Genomic DNA, 24,169 nt, shown 5'->3' with positions numbered 1-24,169 from the left:
GCAGCTACTAAAAACTCTTAGTATCTGCTCAGCACAGCAAAACAGTGTGAAGCTTCACGGCACAAATTATTAGTGTTCAGCTAATCCTTAGAAAATTTTCCCCTTGTTACTCCACTTGTAGGTAGAAGACAGATATATGGAGACAAAGGTATACGGAGCTTGCTTGTGATTCTTCAGAACATTCTGTGTGTGAGAAAAGCCACAGTTACAAGTTAGCAGTGTAACAGGTCCTGTCACAAGGACACTTACCTAGACACCAGAAAGAATTTCATTACTTTAGTTGCAGTGTAATGCCTCGAATAAAACATGCAAAGCAGAGTGCACACAAATGTTTGAAGGTCAAATATGGCATAGCCCTTCCTGTAGCAAGAGCAGGGAAAGCTTTTCAGGCTACCATCCAGAAAAGTAAGTATGGGATAGTAGATAATACAAAGACTGTTAGTTTGTCGATAATTTACCTTCACAATACAGGAGACTCTTCATGTCTAAACTGCTTGCAAGTAGACTCTTTAATGCTTTTATGAAGAAATGAAGACTGCTTGTATGTAGAAATCAGATTACAGAAATACCTGTTTAGTGTTTGTCCTGTTGGTCTCAATGAATTAAATAATTCTGCTAATCCGTAAATACTGTTTCAATGTTTCCCTCTGAGTATTACTATTTCAAGCTTTAACTGAAGTACTGTGTGTTAGTAAAGGCTTTGTTCAATCTAGTAACTTCTACATATTTGGGGCGCTTTTTTTTAGCATAAGGTTTCCTTCAGGAAAAGCCAGAAACCTGCTCACCATCATCATAAACCAAAGGTCAAGCAATTGAAAAAGTTATTTTCTTCAGATATACAACTTTACTCTCAGTTCCAACTCAAATGATAAGTTTCAGAGGAAGCTATGGTGACATTTAATAGCTGTACCATATAGTTTGTTGCCATTCAAACTATTCATAGTATGGTTTACCTTCAATGCTTTTCTCAAAAGGTCATTGTATGAGTTGCACTATTTTCTATAAAATTTGAGGTGAATCATTTCCTTGAGCTAACTGAAGACTTGATGTTTCTCATTACTAACACCAAAGACACTTCCATGTAAACTGGTATCATGCAATTCTTGCAGGAAATTCTTTCTAGACAGTAACCAACCACTGATCTTGTCCAACAGCCAGGAAATCATTTAGGGCTGAGCTGCAGCTAAAAAGGTCATCATAAAGTTGGGATAACCACTGAACCCTCAAGAAAACAATACCTTCTGACCATTGCTGCTGCCTTGCCCTAGAAGAGCAGTGGCACAGGTATGGAAATGGGAATAACAGCACTGGCAGCTTTAGGCATGTAACTTTGACAAGTCACTTAAATTTCATTTCCAGGGCTTCATTCTCTTACCCTGTCACTGTTCATTTAGATGGAAATGTGCAATTAACTATGGCAATGTAACATCAGCTCTGCCCAGGAGGCTTTTGGTATAACAAAAACTATGTGAAATACATAGTAAAAGAATTCTCATAGTTTTCAATTACAATAATTATTTTGATGCTTGGAGGGAGGACAAGGACAGAAAGGACGGACAGGACATGACACCCACCAAAACTCTTCCTTAGAGGCACTGCTTCTGTATCAGTCTTGAGACCTGCAAGTGATGGTTACACATAAACCATTACACCTCAGGGGAATACTCAACAAATGGATTTACACCAGCTTTTCCTCTCCTGCCAAACTGTCAACAAGGAAATGATGCCTCCACTGTGCTGATGAACAAGTGTGGGCAGGTGACACGATCTCCCACTTCCCAGATACTTTGAAGGAAATCAATTGTTGAAAAGCTGGCACAACTCCTTTAGTTCAAAAGGAAAGACATTCTTCTGAGAAATGAAAACGCTAAAAAGGAATTAACACATTGCACAGCCTCATCTAGAAGCTCATGGATTGTTAATTTGGTCAGAATAAAAAAAACCCACATGCTACAAGGACTTTTTTTTTCCAAAAAAAGAGGTACAAAGACCTTTTTTAGGTATTACTATGAAATTCTATAACCTACTTAGTCCTTTGAATTACAGGGTAATGTTCTTGATACATTTAACCAGATTAACCTTGCCTCTTACACCTTCAAAGCTAGTTCTTACAGCATCCTGCTTTAATTTTTTTTTTTTTTTAAGATATCTTATTTTCAGAGGCCAGAGATGAGAAAAAATTCTTGGCGAATGTTCTCTGAGACCTGCATAGAACCATTTCAGTCTTTACCATGGGTATTTCTCTTATCAGTTAAATTGGTTTAGGTTCCTGCATGCTGAAGCAAAAGCATTCAGCAAGCTTGTTTAATGTTTTCATTAGCTACACTACTGATCAGATCCTTGACTTCATTGGGAAGCTGCCATTTTTACATTAGCACTTAGAGCTGTCACTATTCCAAACAGTGCTGTACACATCTGCTCAAAGGTCTGAATTTTCTGGAGCACAGGCTTACCTCAGACCTTCAGAAGAAGAAAGCTTCTGGAATTCCAGTCAAACGCAGGCTAAGACACAGGGAAATGTGAGACCAAGGGACCAGTTCCTGCTTTGCTTCCTTGTATGTTCAGAATAAGCTGGTTTTCACTTGCCTTGTAAATAAACTGGCTTGCATTAAATTTGTGTTGGTCATTTCACTACTAAGGAGTAGATTTGTATTGAAAGTTCTAGCCCACATAAAGTTGGTGCTTGAGACTAAGAAAAAAAAAAATTGCCAAAATGTCCAACAATGTTATCAAGTTCTTACCTTCTCCTCTGGCAAGTTCTTTCCTTGTACTGGTAACTGAACCCAGGGTGAGAGAAGCAGTGGCATATTTATCCAGGTATAGTTCTGTGTAAATGAAAAAATCTTTCCTTTTCTCCTAAATAAATTATTACAATGAAGTTGAACTTATTATTAACCTAAGAAGAAATTCTGCTGTAAAACTGAACATAATTCTAATATTGCTTTTTTTTTTCTTTTTTCTTCTCTCTGTAAATGTTAATGTATAAATAAATGCAAGTTTTACCTTTAACAATCATGATTTGCTACATAATTTACTACATCTACTGAGGATAGAACTACTAAGTAAGCTACATATTGTAAGGTTCTAAGAATGCAACAACATAAGGAAAATCCAGCATACCCAACTGCTTACAAGTCTCTGGAGATACTAAATATATATTAAGATGCTAGAGGGTATTAATCTTCACCAGGAGAGAACATTTTGTGTTTGTCTTTACACATATATGAAAATGAGCACACACACATTTATGGTTTCATAATGTTCAGAAATTTAATTATTCTTGCAAAATAAACAACTGCTATTGGCTAACTTTGTTACAAGGCTTTTTTAGTTTGCTTTTTTGTTGTTGTTGTTTTAAACATGTACAGTACTCCTAGTGCTAAAATTGCACGTTCCACACAGCGGGTTGACCTCATGCAAGAGTCTGAGGGAAAGACCATATGCAAAGAAAAGCCCAAAGAGCACCTGTTTCTAAATATGCACACACCCTATGCATGTTCAGACTTAAACTTTAATGCTTCACTGTAGTTTCATTAACTCACAACTGACTGCTGCCAGACAGAGTGAACTCTGTTGTGGCCTGTCAGGCTAGTCAACATGGAATGCATTGACATATAAAAGAAACAGCGAGAGAGAAGCAACATTTAAACATTAATAAAATTAATGGCTATAATGTCAAATAACATACAGGTCACTCCACATCCAGAAGTCTTTCCTATCACTTTAGTTCAACTTTGGTAGCTACTGCCGTTTCTCCTTGTAGGTTCTGAGCTATACAAACATAGTTTCCCACATCTATGTCTTCAAAATCCTCCACAAGAAGAACACTCTTTGAGATTCTTGTAGTATGTCCAATTCCTCTGTTTATCAATCTCCAGGAGTTTTGAATATTCACAGGCCTCTCGGACTGTTACAAAACAAAACAAAAACAACCCAGCCACATAAAATAGGTGATTCCACCAAGTGTACTTAGTGACACCATCCCACCACCCTGCAGCAAGAGATTGGAGAGTAGGAGCCTATATCCAAAAAATCAGCCCTAAGTACCTTCAGGAAACTGAAGGTGTCTGGCAGTGGCAGCAACATTCCTGCATTAAATATTGATGTACCAATAAGCTATGCCAAATAAGGATAATACAATGGCTCTTCCACTCCAAGCACAGGTGGCTTGCCAAAGCTCTGCCTGGAGCCTGCACATGAGCTCAGCTTTAGGCCACTCACTACGGCTGCATTTGGGTACCTGATCAAATAGGTGAGGTGTCCTGGGGAGGTGTCAGGACAGGTATGTGAGCTCATTTTCCAACTTCAAGTATATCACAAAAAGAAGGCAGCAGTGGCATGAGGTCTCATGAGACTGAGGTCTCATTCTCTTAGCACAGTGAATAGCTCTGAGTCACATGCTGAAAACTAATTCCTCCCCTAGTTTTAGAAAATTCTACATTAGATAACATACAAACAAATTCTAACAATTGTCAAATACTTCAGAATCCTCAAATCCTCACATTTTGCTTTCCAAAATGTATATGTAACTTCAAAGCCAAAAATACAACCCTCCACCCTCCAAAGTTTATGTTAAAAAATGCTTTTCTGGCTTTTTGTTTGTTTTGTTTGGTTGGGGGTTTTGTTGTTTGTTTTTGTTGTTGGGGAGAGCATTTGTTATTAAATAAAAGGCTTTTTTTTTTAATTCTATAACGGAGTTCTCTAATGGACTGGTTACAAGGTCACACTGCCTGGCACCTCAGGTCAAAAAATACTGGATAAGAGAAATTGGCCCAAAGATAGACTAAGGCAGTCTCTTTTATTCCAAAATCCAGGAGCTGCTAGTCAGTAGCTTTAAGCACACTGGCTTCTGCTATACTAATAACTGGGATAAAAATGCAAAAGAGGTTTCTGCATGGAAACCATAGAGGGATTAACCATTTAACAATATGAATGTTACAAGGCTTAAGGTAAATGTAGCAACAGGATAAGTTAGACACTTATGCAAAGTCAAAGCTACAATCTCACTCTTGCAAAATGACCAGTACAAAGGAAGCTCCCAGTCTTCCTGAAACTTAGGGATGAGTCACAGTGCAGTCAGGGAATGCCTAGGAAGTGGCAGTCATTACCAGCTTTAGAAAAAAAAAATTCTTGGCAGTTGTAAATGTAATAGAAATTGTTAAACCTTTAAAAGTAATTAAGCCACTTAGCAAAGCACTACCTCCTGTTGCAAACCTGAAAATTCAGTGCTACCTACAATCAAGTAATACTGCACATTTAATTCAAGTTTAAGTTACTTCTTAAATATAGCAAGTAGAACTTCCTTGGCCCTACTGAAAGTGAAGGTCAAGGCTCTACAAGGTGGACCCTGTTTGCCTGGTTGGGCTCTTTCTAGTCCATTTTTCCTCAAACTAACTGCCTTCTGCTTTGAAGGCTGTTGCATGGGATCAGATTATGGGTGGATCTGTATGCATTCACAGCAGGTGAATGAGCAAATGCCATTGTCAGGGAGTGGCAAGGGGAAACAAGGAAAAAAACCAACAACCGAGTGGGAAAAAAGCAGAGGGAGAGGTTAGTAACTACAGAGATAAAATGAGGGTCTCCACAATGCACCATACCTAGGGACAAGCAGGGATAAATGTGCTCCTTCTGCTCAGGAATGGGGCAGCAGGTGAGAGCCCAGATGCTGCTGGTGTGGGCTGGGACAAAACTATCACTGAGCTCCCAGCACTGAAAGCAGCAGCATGAATAGAAACATCCAGTGAATCTTAGAACAACGTCCGTCCTTCTTCTTGTATAAAAGGTTTATATGACCAGCAACACTGATGGTTCTGTCTCTTCTCCTTCCACTCCACCTTTTTTCTTTGCAGTACGTGAATACTCTCAGTAAACATTAAGTCTCCAAAAGCCTAAGTGCTTCTACTCTGACATTTGCTTGATCCTTTTGTTGGAGCAGAAACCCAAACACAACTCTCCCCTCCCTATCCCCAGGCACAGCTGGAGCTGCGATAGTTTACCTGAGTGGATAAAAACATCAGCCCTTTCCAGGGCAGATGCAGGCCACAGGCCAAAGCCTCTCTCACCCCCGTAGGTGGGTGCAGTGAGAGGGTGTAGTTCTCTGCTGATAGTGCCAGTGCCCTGCACTGCAGCTCTAGTATCCATAGCAAACAAGGGAAATAACCTGCATGTTTTAGCTGTTTACATTCAGTCACTGCCAGAGAGGTGTAAACAGGCACGTGCCAGCATGCATCAGGTGCTGAAAAACCCCTGGGAGCAGCTGGGCCAGTAACAGCCAATGAGATACAGAGTTTTGGAAGGCCAAGCTAGGTCTAAAATAAGGCTGATTAAGAAATGAGCTCCTGCTGTAAGAGGTGAGGGTGGTTGGAGGGAAAAGAGAAGGAGACCTTTGGTGATGCTAGTCAGATACATCTTATTTTGTACAAGAAAAGATTCACACTATGCTCCCTGTGGATTCTTTCAGATGAGGCTGAGCAGAAGCAGATTCTGCTTCTGGATGTGGGCAAGCTTAAAAATTCTGTGCTGAGATAATTCATGCACCCAAGCCATGGAGAAAGAAGGGATATCAAATACAGAGACATCAGTGGGCTTGTGGCTTGCCCTGGAACAGCCTTCTGGTGCTGCTTGGCTTTGACTCCGTCTGAGGCTTTCTCTGGAAATGCTGCCAGAGGCCAAGTATCTCTGGAATGGAAATCTGAGGGAGGAGTGAGCTTTGCTGAATTTGATTTTTACTAACACGGCTCTCCAGCTTCATCCCTGTTCTACTTCTCAGGGCGATTCTCAGGGAAAGACAGGCTGAAGTTGAAAGGAGATATGCTGCCTCCTCCTGCCAGCATGCCTGAACTGGCAAGAGCATTCAAAATACTGCCCTTGTGAAGAACAAACCATCTCAGGCATACAGCTCTTACCTCTTGCCCTGGATACTGCCACCTGAAGCTCACATCCACATCGGGCTCCCCGAGGACTGTGCAGACCACACGGACTCTGTCCCTGACTCCGGCCCGACCGGATGACACCGCAACTGAGGCTGAGGGCGGGCCCTTGGGAACTGAGACAAGGACAGTGTTTAGAAACAGAAAACTAGCTGCTGAAGTTACATACACTGATAAAACTGACAGTCAATTCTTGACTCAGCTTGCTTAATGCAACAGTGTTTTACATCTGCAACTTTCCCTTCTGAACTGGGAAACGCTGGAATTTAAACCTGATAAATGTTTTATCACATATACTTTTCATCAAGATTTTAAAAACTCTCATTACATTACTTATTTTACTTTCTAAGAATTATTTTCTTAATGTGTGCAGAAGAGTCAATCTAAACACAGAGAAAACCGCACTTTACCTTCCACATACAGTAGGTGATATTTGATGGAAATCTGAGGTGCTCCATGTGACTCTGCTTTGCAGTAGACAATACCTTTATGATCCGAAGTAGGGTGCTGGAAGACAAAACCCTTCTTTGCATCATAAATAATATCAGTTCCATCTGTTTCAATTTCTTCTGCTGGAAATTCCCTGTGAAGAGTCACTTTTGCTGAAGGAGTAGTAACTCGGCATGGGATGACTGCAGGTTTATCTGGGTTCAGGTAGACAATCTCAAAATAACTGGGAGTAGGTACAAAAAGTTCCTCTTTGTCTGTGCAGAAGAGTTGACATAATTAGTATAGACATAATATTACAGAAATATTTACATCTTGGTTTAACAGAAAGAAAAGTATACCTGACAAGAGGAAACAGCTGTGAGCAACATTTTAAACAAAAAACTTTGGCTTAATTTTAATATGGACATACAAAAGAAAAAAGAACATTGCTTGCATTGAAAACCATTAAATTGAAAATAGAACAGATTTTTTTTTAATCTTAGAAAATCTTTGGAATGTCTTCTAGTAAGCTTCCAAATACTTATCTGGATCCCACCACCACTGGTAAGATAAAGACTACTAGAAAAAAAGATACTTTTTGAAGCTACAGACTTTTTATACCGATGCTTTTAGGCAAAATGTTTGATTTACTGTCCTAAGTAGATGAAATATTTAGTGCCCTCAGAATCACAGTTACGGAGTATTTCCATAATTGACATGGAAAACGGAAATTTAAATCTGAAATTCCCCTTTCTAGCATGAGCATTTACATAACAATTTGACTGAAAAGTTTATTGCAGCCTTTCTAAGGAATGTGTCCTAAAAATATTAAGCACTTCTGTTTCGTGGTCCAATTTAACTTCAAAATGTATTGCAAACAATCCTATCTTACATTTTGTACTAAAACATTTTCTAGCCATGAATACTTCAGCTCTCATGAGGCATCAAAGGTTATTTCACTATTCAGAATGGTTTCCAGAAGAAAAAAATGACCCATTTGATTTTCAGCTCTGTTGTACCAAGCAGCAGTAAACTCTGCACAGGCTCTGTGGGACATCACATGCACTTGAAGAGTGTTTTGCCTCTCCACGTGCTATAATGACTCCTCAGAGAAACTGTGGCCTGACGAAGGTCAGCAAGGTCAAGTTTTTTAAGGCAGTGCAAGTAACTGGAATAAAGTGGCAGTGGGGGAGAGTCCACAGGGTCATCTAAATGCCATGACAAAATAAATTTTCTCCATAGATTCATTTTCTTTATCAAGACACCTTTTAAAGAATTAAAACACTTTTTATTCCTTTTGTAAAAAATCCTCAGAAAGTGTGTTACTATTTTCTAAGGTATGTGCTTTTCATTGCATTATCAGTTACTCTGGGTATTTTGCATAATCTGTAGGGAAAATGGATTCAACAAAATCACACTAAGCAAGTAATTTTCTGCCCACCAGTAGTCTTCCTTAACATCCACTAAAAATTGATGAAAACTGTGGCAGTAAAATCTGGACAGTGAAATCACTGATGCAGCTTTATTCCTGTCTTACCAGCAAATATATTTCCCTTAATAATCCCCCAGTGAGTTAATTACCTGTGAAAAAGATGTATGTTGACCCTGTTTTAGTCTCATCCTTCCTGCATTTGTTACCACTGCAGGGCTGAAGCCAGCAGCTGTATTCACCCGTGTCTGCTGCAGTGGAGTTTGCAAGGATCAGCTGACTATACCTGTCAAGCTGCTTTATGCTGTGGAAAAAATAAAAACAAAAGGCAAAGACAAGCACAGATGTATTTCCTTGTATATTTCTGTCAGCTCATTTCTACTTCTGAATTTTTTATTCCTTCTCTGCCACTCACCCACTTCACTTTCAGAGCTCTGCTGCAACTTCCCCTTTTTGCTCCATGAGTAGTTTTATTGATTTTAACTATACGTAAGAGCTTGCAAGCTTTTGTCTTGTACAGTTCATTTTTGGATTCCTTCAAGTCTCCGTTTTGAAACTGGGCTGTGACTGTTTTAGGCCATATGTTCATCCATGTTTTGTCCTAGTTTGTCCATGTATAGCCCTTCCCTTCATTCTACCAATCAACCTACATGCATCTCAGTCCTTTTAAAATACTGTAGCACTGCTTCAACAGTACCTAACAAAGATAATTCACAAGTAGCAGGTACTCTACTGAGCATTTGTTTAATAAATTTCTGCCTGCTTTCAGTATGAATGCTTTACCAATCTTTAACACACTGGTGCAAATTTTCACTTGCAAAGAGCTGCTACCTCAGCTTGGATTTATCCTGCAAGTTCAGATGCTGTGATCTAAGTCACCTCACTGGAGTTTCCTCCACATTCCTTGGCTATGTTAGAGCATGTCGCTGAGAACTGCTGGAGGTGTGCTGGCAGTGCCATCACAGAGCTACACAAAATTCAGCCTGTCTGATTATTTCAGACTTGATTTGCCTTTTTTTTTTTTTTTTTCCATCTCCTGAATTTCCTAGGCACATCTATCAGTGGATTGACATTTATAAATGTGTAAATATTTATAAATGTGCAGATATATACACAGATCCTGACCATTTTTCTAAGGGGCAAAGGTCCTATCTTATGAAATACAGCAGCTACAGTCTCATCTTGTTCTTTTTTTAATGTATTTTAAGGTTTACTTTCCTGGCTCTTTCTGGCAGGCAGATGGTGGTGTGGTTGGCAGTTTGCTGGGTTGACTTTTAATGGATTGCAAAAGCAATGGCCCAAGAGCACCAGTTCTCAGGGAGTCCTGTCAGCACAGCCATGTGGTAGCACTGATGCACTCTGCTGCTGCTCCAATCCTTAAAAATGTTCTTTTCAACCAGCTGCCTTTCATGGTAGTGGATCTAGGTCATCAAGGGTTCCCTGTTTCCTTTGCAAGACATTGAGTTACAAGGTAATTTCTTTTCTAACCAAGTCGGGAATGATTCTCCATGGTTAGGTATTTGATAATGAACTTCTTTCTACTGTTTTAAAAGGTGTTTGGACAAATATACAGCTTGCATGAAATCTGAACAGCTCTCACACTCATTCAGCTGTGGGGTTTTGAATATTTATTCTTACTAATGTGGCAGTTATTCTGTAAAGCAGATACCCAACTGAATCATTTATTTCTGGGATTAGCATCTTTGAAGAAATTTTTATCCTCTAAAACACCCCATGAATGAGCAACAGCAGTACTACAAACATGCCTGAGTGTACTGTGTTATCTAAATGCTCTGTTTTGTCTAACTCTCCATTGCAGGCAGAATAACTGTTTAAACAGAGGCCACCCCTTCGGCTGCATGCACTTCCCAGAAGTTCTGACTCCCAGGTGTTCTGCTGGCAGTTTGCACAGCTACAGCAATCACAGGCAGCAGTTCATGTAACCCAACATACAGCCTTCAGTCAAGCCAGCAGCTTAAGAGATTAAAAGCACACCAAATACACACCTCAAACAGAGATAATGGAGAATTGCCTTTTCCAGTAAGCCCTCAGGCACCATTAGTACATGGATCCACCACAGGGCAGTTTTGAGGCCTGCCTCAATAAACAGGCAAATCACATTTCCTATCCACTAATGCATTTGTCCTACACAACCTTGTCTGATTCCATTTTTTAGATGCATGTAATATGGTGCAGTAGCTTTTCCATTTTTAATATATACACTACCTTACATTATAAACTATCTTCAGTTTTCAGGTAACATTTGAGAGATTCCTATCTGTGCAAGAGAACATTCTGTGTATCATACCCAAAAGGAAGAAGAGATAAATCCAAAGCATGTCTATATTATTACTATTTAGTTTCATAGTTCACATTTCTCAGGCTATATAACTACCTCAAAATAAAGTGTTTTCCAAGGATCAAGTACTAAATGTCAACAATACAGAGAAATCATTACGCCAGAACACTTTTTGTCTCTAATCATTAATGCAGACTCTGAGCTATAGCTTGAAATCCCAACAGATAGCAAAATAAGGTCAGAGTTAATTAATGATTGTACAGCATGTTCTTAACTGAGAACAAGCTATCCAGTGATCAATGGAAATAACCTAGCAAGGTAGTCATCCACAAGCAAGCAATAACAAAACCTGGCATCTGAGAGTGCAGGTGTTGAAACTTGAGACATGACCATATTAAACAGACAAAACAGGTCCTATAAAATAAAGTATGAATGGTAAATCCTGCAGCTGACCAATATTTCCAGGGTAACTTACTATTTTGTTAATATTTCATCAGTATTTTAGATGCTGAGAAATCTGACCCAGAAGCTAAAACTGTGCTATATTGTAGATGTCACAAAGTAAAAATGTTGTATATATAAACATTACCAGACTGTTAAAAAAACTAGAAAAGTAGCCCAAAATCTTATTCCACACATTCATCTTATTAAACTTTAAATAAAGTTCAGAAGATTTTTGCCAGAAAATTACGCCACATTTAGAAGCAAAAATATATATTTTTATTTAAAAAAATATAAAGACAGCATACATAGCAGCACTCAAAGAGCATGTACCAAACTTCTCTCAAGCAGCTGCATTCATACTGACAAAAGAGAGCTTATCTCAAATACATGCTCACTAGGACAGGAACATAACATCTTGCTGTTTTACACAAGCAAAAAATTCTTAGCTTTCAAACTTCAAAGCACAAGCAGCAAAATCAAATTCAGTCATACACATGAGCACAACTGACATCCCACTAAGCCTGTGGGAGCCTGCATTCAGTGAAAGCAGCCTAATTTCAGTCTAATTTTGGCCCTACCACACCCAGTTTCCTCAGCATTTGTGAGAGTGCTCCTGTCCAGACTCCCTACTCTCACACAAACGTACATGTGATGCATGTCCAGCTGTTTGTCCCAGCTTCTTCCATTAGAGCAGCTCCATTTCATCAGTTTACTGATCAGATGAAGTTAAATGCAGCTGATCTCCAGCAGGGGAGAGACCCATGCTCCAGTCAGGCAGCACAGAGACTAACTACTGTGTGAAGCAGAGCAGCTTTCTGCTATAAAGCTTTAGTAAAGGGAAAACACACCTGCCCTTATTTTTATTTTCATCCCTCTCATATGTTGTAGATCCAGTTTCTAGGTGAGCCGCCTGTCATTAATTTGTTATTCACAGTCTTACAAAACAGCATTCCAGCCCTTCTGTACTGGGAGTGCAAGAGTGGTTAACACCACTGACTAGTGGCTAACATCACCAATGTTTTTGGCTAGTTCAGCCAGCACACAGAATTTTCAGACAAGAAGCATTTATGTGCTGCACAAAGCAAGAGAGCATCACAGATAACGGTATAGTTCTGAAGCAATCTTATGTGTGTCCTTAAGCTGTGAACCACGTTTGCATGATTTGAGCTGTCTCCCCAGAGTCGTATTTCATGCCACAATCTCTCAAGCAGAGTAAATTATGTCAGTGTACTGTTGGGTACTCCAGTTGGAGCAGTGGAAAGGCAGAACTTCTGCTCCATCTCAGCAAGAAGCAGCCAGAGAGTCCCCTCCTCCTCCTTTCACTCAGCACCTCTCACTCCCTCAGATATGGTAATTTTAGCACACGTAACAGCTCCAGACCTATTAAAAACTGAGACTCTTTAGTACAGCAAGCAAAATATTTTATTTACGAGGTTGTAGAGTATGGCTGCAAGGACAATTTCAATGAAAGCACAGCCACTACTACTAAAGAAATGGCTTTTCTAATTAAAATCTTCCTCCTTAAAAAAGGCATAATTGTCTCCCTTGTTGCTGTATTATCCTTACCATATGGGTGAGTTAAAAATGAGGTTAAGCATAGCACGGAGGTAAAAGATCTGGCTTTTATCTCTACCTCTTTTTGCAACTACCCATAGAAATACATGACATTGATGCTAAATTTAACTAGTTGCAAGCCAAAATGCCGGAGTAGTTGAATTTGCACATCCCTTCTATATTTAAGGGAAAAGTAAGTATTGGATGCCTGAGCATCTGTTGCTATGGGGACATTAAAATGAACAGAATTGTAGTCATTAGACCCCAGCAACTGCAGGGATCTCATCACCAGTGTCTCTCTCCTCTTTTTCACGTTTCCTCTGGGACACCAACCCACTCCTTCATCTTCCATTACATCCTCTTGGCCCCATCACATCCCCCTGCTGCTGCCATCAATTCTGGTTTGCACCAGTGCCCCAACTCCAGAAAGACCCACATGGAAATCTAAGGTAAAAAAGGCCCAGCCCAGTTAATTAGCTTGGGTTTTGTCCCATTATCTCACTAACTGGTAACAAAGGGATTATCTTATTCTTGGTCTTTAAGTACTCAAAAAAAGTTAGAAGACACTGGACGTGTATATACCTAGATGATTAAATAATTTCTGCTTTAGGTTATTATTTACTAATAATTTTTCTGAATCTCCCCCCTCCGCCCTAGATTCATCATTAAAAAAAAAAAAAAAAAAAAAGAAGGTAATGTATTAATATTTTTTTTTAATTGCCTATTGCAGTTGATGCTTGGTGGATGGTCTTGCATATGCCACGAGGAAGATCTAAGCTCCGCTTGAAAGATCATAGCTTTGCTGACCTTTCCTGGTGCCAGCTCACTTACAAACACTGCCAACTGAGCGAAGTAACAGGGTACCTTTATGGTACTTCCAGTTAAACTCCATCAAGCCTTTCTGAAACCACAGAATACAAATTTCAGATTTCACATTCCATAGAGGAGACTTTGTTTCATAGACACTACATTTGTTCCATTAGCACTACAGCAAAGACCTTGAGATAATTACCAAAGCCATGCTAAAAATGTGATGAAAATGTAATTGCACAGGATTCTATGGCCAATGTCTCTGTAAATTATTCCTATTTAGTGACTCCAAAATCTGCTTCTAATCTATGTTTTCAATTTTGCTAGTTAATTTTAGGATCTTCTGCTTGCATTAAAAACTGCTGATTTAGTCAAACATAGCCTTACTGCTTTAACAATTTATTTCAAAAGCAATGACCATTATATTTCAATACAAATCCTTAAGTATATGTCTTACATAGTTCTAAAAGAAAATACATACTTAGGCAAGTTACACCCACCCAGTCAAAATGTTTTATAGCACTTATTTTGTGTGGCATAACTAACTTTTGCTGTATGGTTAAATTACTACAGTTAACTTGACTGAGTACAGAAATCTAAATTGCTGAGGCAACAGGATCCTAAACTACTTCAAACTGGAAAACAGAAAACTACACAATCATGACATATGTTTTTTATATTTTCCTAAACTATCTCAATTTCTTGTATTTTGTCCCACATGCATCAACAGAGAACACATTTTTGCATGAGAGGAACAGACAGTCAAATAACCAATTAAGAAGCACTCAGATTCCTCTCCAAAAACTCTGGATATTTGCCCTGCCTTCTTCAATGCCAGATTCTGGCACTCAGAGAGCATGGCCTGGAGGTCTACAGACCAAACCATGCCAGCAAACCATTTGCAACTGCATAAAACATTAAGATAGACTTGAGAATGACAACCACCACCACATACACACACACTGCCTGTTGGTTTGCACATCAAGCTCTGGCTTGCTGGGAAGCCAGGTCTGTACTGCAGCTAATAAACGCCACCTGCTGAAAGAAACCTGCATAGATCAGTATTCCCTGCAAAAGAAGAAGCAGCAGCAGTTTAAAGCAGCCACAGGATCTTTTGACAGATCTTGCTGTGATAAGCCCACAGCACTAACCAGCTTGCTGCTGTAACTTACTGTGGCAGAAGCCTTGCACTCAGCCAGGGCAGTTCTTGAGCACCTCAGCCAACTGGGGACAAGCTCGAGAGAGACAAGGGACAAGCCACAGAGAACTGGCTTAAGTTACAGGAGGATGTGCTGAAATCACAGTGTGTAACTGCCATTTATCAACGCTCCTCTTGGGAAAGAGAAGTGGAAAGAAGACGACTATATCCGAAAACATAAATAGCTGGAAGTGATTTTAAGGTAACATCACACCTGTAAATAAGTGAATTGATCACTGAGATTCAGATAACCTGAGTTACTTAGTGAGAACATACACACTTGTACTTAATTTAGGAACAACAGGACAAAAGCAGCTGATAGCTTGACTCATACCTTTGTGCCCCTCAACCCAAGAAAACTAACAATCCAAGAAAAGCTCCTAACAGCTCTTTCTTTGGGTATCACTCACAGTGCTTCACTGTCTCCATAAAACAGACAGTGAAAATCAACACTTCTCAGAGCAATAAAATGCCTGTGGAAGACAGGCTCCTTAAGCTCCTTACATGCCCCTCCTCTTTCTAATACAGAACTAAATTACTACATTTAATCTACATTCAGCTATGTGTACTGTGCTCAAAAACCAGGAGGGCAACGTATGGAGAGAATCAGAAAAGATGTTCAGAGCAACAGGACACTCAGATGGTGGGGCAGTCAGTTCCTCTTTCTGCTCTAACAAATCTTTATATGGTTTTCATTAAGATGTCATGAGATAAAAGCAAACTTTCCACAATTTAAAGTGACAATCCTCAGCATCAAATTGTGTTGCAACACAAGCCCTGCAATTTCATTTTGCACGCAAAGACAACTCTGACTGAACCACTACCCTCACTTGCTCCTTAGCATGAAGGCTGGTGTGGTTTTTTGCTAGTTAAGAGATGTGAGTTTGAGTCTCTTCAGGAAATTAGCCTTTCTACCTCATGTGGTAGTCACATTAGCAACCAGTACAGCACAGCATGAGCAGGTCTCTGCAGAGCAAGAGAGTTGGTAGTGAGCACCTGACATCCACACTCACACATTTTGAGAGTTTTACTTTGTGCCAACCCTAACGTGGTTCCCTGTTTGTGGCTGGAGCATAATGGTGAGCATCATCTTTATTTTAGATTCATCTGAAGAAAACAGAGTTCACATGTTGTTAAGACTATCCCACAATGCACATCACAAGGCAGTAACTGGTGATGACTAGAAGTTGCTCATCCTTGCTGACACTAAAAGCTAATAGATAGAACACTGTGTTTGTAAAAATGTAAATAAACAAACAAAAACACCAGTGGTGTTGAACACAGTAAGGGGTAAAAAGTTCTGGATTTTTCCTGCAAAAAATGAAGAATAGCTTACCTGAGTCTGGAGTCCTTAAAGGTGTCTAAATAAGAAGGATAGTTCCAAGTAACATTACTTCCCTTACATCGCAGTTCTACGCTTTGTCCTGCAGCCAGGCTTAAGGTGGCAGCTAGTTTCTGGAAATGACCTTTATCCATCACCTGTGTCAGGATGGACTGGGACTTCAAAGAGGAGTCCACAGATTCTCTCTCCTTTGTTTTGGGGGCCTTGGGTTTTACTTTCTTGTTAACAGGCCTAATTTTGTTTTCTCCAGGTTCTTTGGGACGCTTACTCTTCGTAGGCTGTCCAATAACTGGTGAAATAAAGAAAAAAAAAGAAGGCAATGTTACTGGTTAGAAAAAGTTTATATAGTCTTTTTAAAAAAATATCTTCAAGTTTTGTTCTTCCTAGAAAAGATGCATAAAACTTAGTAAGAGTTAATTTCCTTAAGTTTTTGAAGTTTGCTATGACCCATTTTCTTGGGGAAAAAGGAAAAAAAGAAGGAGAGCTTTCAAGAACATGTGGAAAATCTATACTTACATAAACAGAGAAATATGCAAGGTATGAAAACTTTACAAATAGTAAGGGAAAGAAAAATAGCACTCCTATCTCCAGCCACTTTTGTCATTTTCCCCTCCTGGCATTTCCATGCAGCACTCAATGCTATACAAGCTCTCCACATTCATGCCCATCACTTCTGCATGACCTCTTCACACCACACTTCCACAAGGGACACTTGAAGAACTCACAGGTGTAGAACTGATACCCATAAATACCCACAGTGAAGCAGTTTTGTTTGTTTACGGTAATTACTGAAAGGCAAGTGATACTTCAGTCACTTGAAGGTGACTTACTTAAGTTGTCACTTCTCCATAAGAGCCATTTATTTTGACAGTCCAGATGAAGACAGAACCTTATTTAGAGACAAATAATAAGAGATTTAATTACCTCCTAGAGACAACACAGATGCCCAGTTGCCTTAACAAAAGAAACAAAAAGTGAGGTGTCTCAAATATTTAAAAATAAAAACAAACAAAAAATTCCAACTTTAACTGACATCAGGAAGCACAGTCCTTTTGTGAGACAAGCCTAAAGCTATTTTTGCCAGAAACCAGAAATGCCACTAACTGCCTGACAGCTAATTCTTGTTTTCCACATGAAAACACTGAGGTATTTCATTGTACAGATCAATCAACAAGCTCCCTCTGGAATGAAAAACTCAGCATACTCATATACTCAGCATAATTAAAACTGGTACTGGCTGCCAGTATGAACAGCAGGACTTCCAGATTACTGCCCCTGATGGCTCCTGTGACACTCCCCAAACCCCAGCTGGATACCTTGCACTGCGTCAGCTTTGACTTCTCAGAGTCCAGGCTGATGTACAACAGATTGCTTTTAAACAACACCCTGCCTTCTGAGCACAAATTTAAAAACCAGGAAGTTCTAGCATTTTTTCCTTGCATTACCTTAGAAAGGCTACAGTGGGTCAGGCCAAAGTTATATGCACTGACACCACCTAGGGTCAGATGCCAATCAGGGAACAGGGAACCATCTCTGCTCCTTTGATACCGCTCTCCTGAGCTTCCACAAACCTTTAGCTCACGGGGTCTGTGAACCACAGTTGTCATCATTTTATTGGCTGGTTTCGGTTTTGTTTGGGTTTGGGGGTTTTTGTATATTTTTTTTATTATATTGTCTTTGGATGTTTTCCTTCATTGATTTGTCTGGTCAGTTTTGAAAATCACATAAATTACACATAAATACTAGATGCCTTCTAGTTTTTGTACTAAATAAATAAATATCCTTGTTTCTCCAACATTCTCTCCAACACATATACTTTTACAAAACTTGAGCCTTTTTGACTCATTTTCTGTCCAGACTGACAAGTCCTACTCTAATTGTTCCTGTAAAGAATATGCACCTTACAACAGTCGGCTACACCACATTTGGGTGATGGCAAGAACACAAAAGCAGACTGTACACCAGGTTCAAGTATGCTCAGATCAAGCTGAACATATTAATGGTGTCTTCTTTCCTTTCTAAACAGGTCATTACTTTTCAAGACAGCAATATTAGGAGTTGACTTCTTTTTAAATAACCAAGTGTAATTCCAAGATTGCTTTCCTAAATAGGAACTAGTGGTTAAAAATTCATAAGTAGAAAACCATCAAGGCATACATGAAGTTAGAACAGTTTGTGTTATTTAGCATCTGCCAACATGAAATTTGAAGTCTTATTTTCCCTCCTCAGTCTTTCAAAATTGAGATATCATTCTACAACTCCTTACTGACAGCTTTATTTTCTTTTAACAGATACTTAAACATGCTGAAAAGCATGTGCCTTACAAGATCCTTGTTAAATTAAACTGGATAAAAGCAATTCTATCCCTATCGCAAAACCACTAATTCCTATTCGTTATTTCCTATTAGTTATTGTTCCATGAGAGGTCTTCCCTTTTCTCACAGCATATTGGTTCCCAAGGAATCTTTTACAGCAGGCTTAATGAAAGCCTTTGGGAATCCAAATACATCAACCAATTCATCCATGGCCACACTATTACAAAAAGACCTCAGAGAACCTCAGCAGATGTGAAAAACAAAACTTCTCAAGGAAGAAGAAAAAAAAAAGGCAGCCGTGCCAAAGCCATATTGACTTTTCAGCAATTCATGAGTTCAGTTTACAGAACACAGACATCTGGCTTTGTGCCTCTACCTCCCCCAAATACTGTAAAATACTGGGGTATTCCATTTCCCTGGAAAGGTATACTTATATGATATGACACAGTGATATGTAGTGATATCACAATCGATTCAGTTGGAAAAAAACCTCTGAGATCATTGAGTTCAACTTTTGATCAAAACCCATAATGTCAATTAGGCCACAGCACTAAGTGCCATCCAGTCTTCCCTTAAACACCTTCAGGGATGCTGATTCCATCACCTCCACTGGCAGTCCATTCCAGTGTCTGATCACACCTACTGTGAAGAAATTCCTCCTGATGTCCAACCTGAACCTCCCCTGGCCCAGCCTGAGGCTCTGTCCTCCCATCCTGCCACTTGCTGCCTGGAAGAAGAGGCCAACCCCACCTTGCCACCACCTTCTTTCAGGTGTTGGTAGAGAGTGATAAAGTCACCACTGAGCCTCCTTTTCTCCATGCTAAGCAACCCCAGCTCTCTCAGCCACTCCTCATAGGTCTTACCCTCTAGACCCTTCACCAGCTTCATTGCCCTTTTCTGGAAAAAGATAGTAAGTTATGACAAGCTATGTACCTTGGTTGAGGCTTCACCAAGTTTGGATCCAAATTTCTTTTACACTTCAGGTGTATATCATAAAATCATGGCACTTAAACAGTTTCTGTTGCTGATTTTCTCTCTCACTGATTCTTCTGGCACATTAATGAGAAGTCCTCTAATGATTCTCCCCACAGAGAAAAATTTTGTCTCAGAATCTGCTCTTACAGTGCTTCATAGGATACTGCACTCTTAAGTTTCTTCTATGTTTATCATGTCACCAATTTCCAGTAAAACCCCTCTAAGCACCCCCATAGTGAATATGGGTGCATATAGATAAATTTTTAAATTTTACTTTCAATAGATGCTCTTTCTTATCTCCCATTCCTACCAGCCATAAAAATTCTGCAGCAATGTCTCCCTGCCCCACCATGGTACATCAGAAGAAGAAAAAGGATTTATGGCCTGTTTTATCCTTTTATAAGCTGTTTCTCAAACTCTTTTTGTCTGCTTTATTCTGGTTTTTATATTTAACCCACATGTGAGTTAAGGAGCCTCCTCCTCTTATGTAATTCCTCCTTTCAAAATTAAACACATAAGTGGTGTTTTTGTCTTTTATTATTCCTGAAAGAATATTAGAACTCTGGCTGTTCCACAGCAACATCTGAATCTAATTACCTGAGTACTGCTCCAGATCAAGTCAAGAATTGTTGCTCTTCTGAGAGGCTCTCTGAGTAGCAGCTCAAAGTCATTATATGTGGCATCTAAACAATTGCATTCTGTACCACACCTCGATGTGTGTGACCCAGCCCATGTGAGGGGAAGTTATTCCTCCTTTTGCTTTTCTATCCAGTCCTTTCTGCCCCTCTGATTTCCCTTAGCAGAGCAGAGCAGTTAATTACACATTGGGTGGTCAGTTACCAGGTTGGTTCTTCTCCACAGGGCTGGTATTTCAGTCCTGATGAATTTTGCCATCAAAACCCACCAGGAAACAGATTTAATACTAAAGTTTTTTTCAACACATACTGTCACTTGTCCCTTGGGCAAGCTATTCCATTTTAGTGGAATTCCATCACACTACTGTGCCCTACTGGAAGGTTCCACTGATGGGCCCGATAAGTCCTTTGAATAAGCATTCCCATTTCAAATTGGCCATTCCAGTTTCTTGTTGAACTTTCCAGATTACTCTGCAGCAGCACACAAGCTTTGGTTCAGCCATCCTTTTTCATTTTTTCCCCCCATCAAACCCTACTGAAATTTGTTCAAACTACTCTTTGACATTTCCACTACTTTTTGCCAACCTTGATCCCTGACACTATTTCAAAGGCACTTGGATCCTGCAATCTCACCCCTAGGAAATGCTTCATCTCATACTGTGTGCTCTGCCACACCTGAGACTCTGCCTTTAACAAACTGTTAAAGACTCTCTTATGAAGGCTTTTCAACTTTAAGTGCCAGAAACCTGGTTTTGATTTTCTCAAGATGAAGTTTTTCTCCCCACACAAGCTCCCTCTGTTCCATGTTTCTGCAGTTCAGCAAGTCTGAACACTTTCATCCTACACCACACTCCCAGCTGATCAGTGAGAGCCTTGTCTGCCTGACCTTGTCCTTCCCTGCAGGTGACTGCAGGGGCATTTCAGGAAACACATCAGATAAGCTTTTATCTTCCTACACAGAAAACTTGCCTCTGTTGCACCTCCTGGAGAAGTGAGTTTCCAAGCAAGCTGTGCCCATACTCCTTCCCAACACTCCCTTGTAAGTCTGCCCGGATATCTACTGACACCACCACTTCTGCATCTCACAATCCTGTCTTTTGTCCTAGCTGAATTAAGTCCTTCTATGCCAGGTAACTAAATTAACTGCTACAGTACCACCTAAGGTAAAGAGGACACTCAATCAAATCCCTCCAGGAACACAGAAACCCTCACCAAGAATCTTCCATTTCCTTACTCAATTTGCAAGACTTTCCCAAGAAAGGGAAAGTCAACTAGTCCATTTATGCAAGCACATGAATATGCCACGTTTGGGATATTTCACTGTCTCATCAGAGGTATGCACTGAGCCCTCACTGTTTTAATAACATTGCACCGCCTAATGTTGCACTGCTTTAGTGCAACAGCACTTCCTATTATATATAAAAATATAATGAAGATTTGTGTGAGGTTACCAAAAGGTATATATATTAACCAGCGGGATTAGTGTGTGAGGAAAGTCTTTGTGATTACAAGTAATGTAACAGAACAAGCCGGACACATCTCACTATTTGTGATACTTCAAACGAAAAGTTAATCATCCAAACACAGAGCCAATCTGGAGGGGCATATTTCATTAGTACATAAACTAATCAATGATAAATTAAGAAGACTATTTTGAAATTAAAATTCCTACATTAGGACTTCTACATTTAGCTTTTGATAATAAATTCTTATTAAATATGCCTGGTTAGTTGTTGGGAAAGATAAGACAGGAAAAGTTTGTAGATATGATTGCCTGGTAAGAAATACTAGAGGTGTAAAACCTGTGAGTGAAATAGAAATGAAAGCCAGCTTTGAGATGTGATCATGGCAGGCAGGAAGATGGTAATTAGCTGAAGATAGTTTGAAAGACAGAAAACAAAAAGACCCAAAAGTGTAGCCCCTCTCCACCCTGCCAAGGTATCAGAGAAAAAGTAAATAAAAAAGTAGTCTTTAAAGTTTAAAATATAAAATTATATAGTAACATAGCAGTTCTCATAGGCTGCATGCAAAGTTTGTAGGTTTTGTATTTCACGCCAGTTAGTCACTGTAAATTAGAATATTCAACACAAAAAAATATACAATATATTGTAATAAAGTCCTTGCTCTCTCTTTTACCTCTCCTACCTCTTTTACTGCTCTGACTCCTGCCCTCTTACCTGCCCTAGCTCTCTTACCTCCCTTATCCCTGCAACCTCCCTTACCTCATACCCTCTCTCTCCCCCTCTCTCTTTGGGGTTCCCTTCAGCCCAGGCTGGTGGCAAAGCCCTTTTTACCCACAACCCTTGCAATAAAACCACGCGTTTCTAGAATATCTCAGGTCTGCAGAGTTCCTTCTCTCTGCCATCCATGGATGTTCCTGCAGTTACTCTCTCCCATTGCTAACCTTTGGATGGGGTAGTGGGAAGCACCGAGTCACACCTCAGTATAAACATGACAAACTGACAAAAACATAGACTTGGTTAATCTCTTGCCCAAGTTACAACTCATTCTGTGTTTTTACTGTCTACTTCTCAAATAGAAAACACTTTTCTTGATGTGGTATACCCACCGACCACATCTTTCAGCAGAAATCCTCTCCAAAACCACAATGACCCACAGTGCAATTCCTCTACATGTAGTTCTGAGAAAACTAGGCTGGAAAAGGTTTCTCTAAGTCCCATCTCTGTTCATCTGCTCTGAGCCTTGTCCAGTTGCCAAGGCTCCCAAAGGCTGGAGACTCTACAGCTTCCTCTGACAAATTCTTTATATGCTTAACAGCTCTCAGGGTGGAGGATTTTTTATGTTCTTACAAGAATGTTTTCCCTTATGACCTCCTGAAGTACCTGTGGTGATTTCTTCTGCCTTCCACCACTCACCTGAGTCTGCCTCCTATTTCTCCCTTCAGTGGGCTGCACAGGCCGTGATTCCCAAGCCCTCCCACGGTGAAAAAACAAGGGAATTATTTTTTTTGTTGTTTCTTCCGAATAAGTATTAGTAAGTTCATTTGCATTTGGCAAGAGAGAAGGAGCCTCTCTTTTGCTGGTTAACGTCTGCGTGAACCAGGGATTAGTTACGGATGTCCCTTCCCAAAAACCTGCCTTTCCTCACCAAGGCTTTCTCTCAGCCTGAAGCGGAGTTATGAGTAAGGTTCGATGCTCTCAAACCGAACAACGATGCACAAAGCCAAAAATGTTTTTGGCTGTTTTCTAGATCCGAGCAGCACGTCCCGCGCTGTCCCCGTCCAGCCTCGGGCCCCGCTCAGGCGCCGCACGGGACTCGAACCTTCAACCCAAAGCGAGGGGCTGCAGGAGCAGCGGGGCCGCCGCCACCGCCTCCCCTCGAACCCCCGACCCGCATTTTCCGCCCGAGGGCTCCGGCCCCCGCTGCCCGCACGGTGCGAGCGCCCCGCCCTGCCCCGGCCCCCGCCCCGCGGGACGGGACCCCTCCCGGGCCGGCCCCCGCTGCTGTCCCGGGTCGGCACCGGGCAAAGGGAGCCCGCGGCGCCCGCAAAGCGGCGGGACCCGTCGTGGCGGGGGCTCACCGTGTGGCAGCGCTCCCTGCAGCAGCAGCAGCAGGCTGAGGAGCACGCACAGCCGCATGGCGGGACCGGCGGGCAGGGCAGGGCAGGGCGGCGCGGGGCGCCTCGGCGGGGAGGGGCCGGGCCGGGGCCGGGGACGGGGCAGGGCCGCGCCCGCTGCCCCCGCCCTCCGCCTGGAGAGCCCGTGTGGGGAGCGGAGCTGCAGCACAAGTGCGGTCGAGGACAGGCGGGGGTGGCTGTTGTGGGGCAGCTCGTCAGTGCCCGCCGCCCCT

At 40.8% G+C, this 24,169-nt stretch overlaps 1 protein-coding gene across 1 annotated transcript; it reads right to left on the bottom strand.

The window, feature by feature from the left end:
• Positions 1–1,813: 1,813 nt before the first annotated feature.
• On the bottom strand, positions 1,814–24,056 carry PDGFRL (platelet derived growth factor receptor like). Its single transcript, XM_083861252.1, has 6 exons — positions 23,901–24,056; positions 16,429–16,723; positions 8,940–9,091; positions 7,340–7,633; positions 6,906–7,045; positions 1,814–3,907 (listed from the first exon to the last, which is right to left on the bottom strand). Exons 1-6 carry the CDS (start codon positions 23,956–23,958, stop codon positions 3,719–3,721), a joined length of 1,128 nt encoding a protein of 375 aa, XP_083717378.1. The 5' UTR covers positions 23,959–24,056; the 3' UTR covers positions 1,814–3,718.
• Between the last annotated feature and the right edge of the window lie 113 nt (positions 24,057–24,169).

Source organism: Zosterops lateralis, assembly GCF_965231275.1.
Source record: "Zosterops lateralis genome assembly, chromosome: 5".
NCBI lineage: Eukaryota > Metazoa > Chordata > Aves > Passeriformes > Zosteropidae > Zosterops > Zosterops lateralis.
This window is presented reverse-complemented; position numbering and strand designations above follow the sequence as displayed.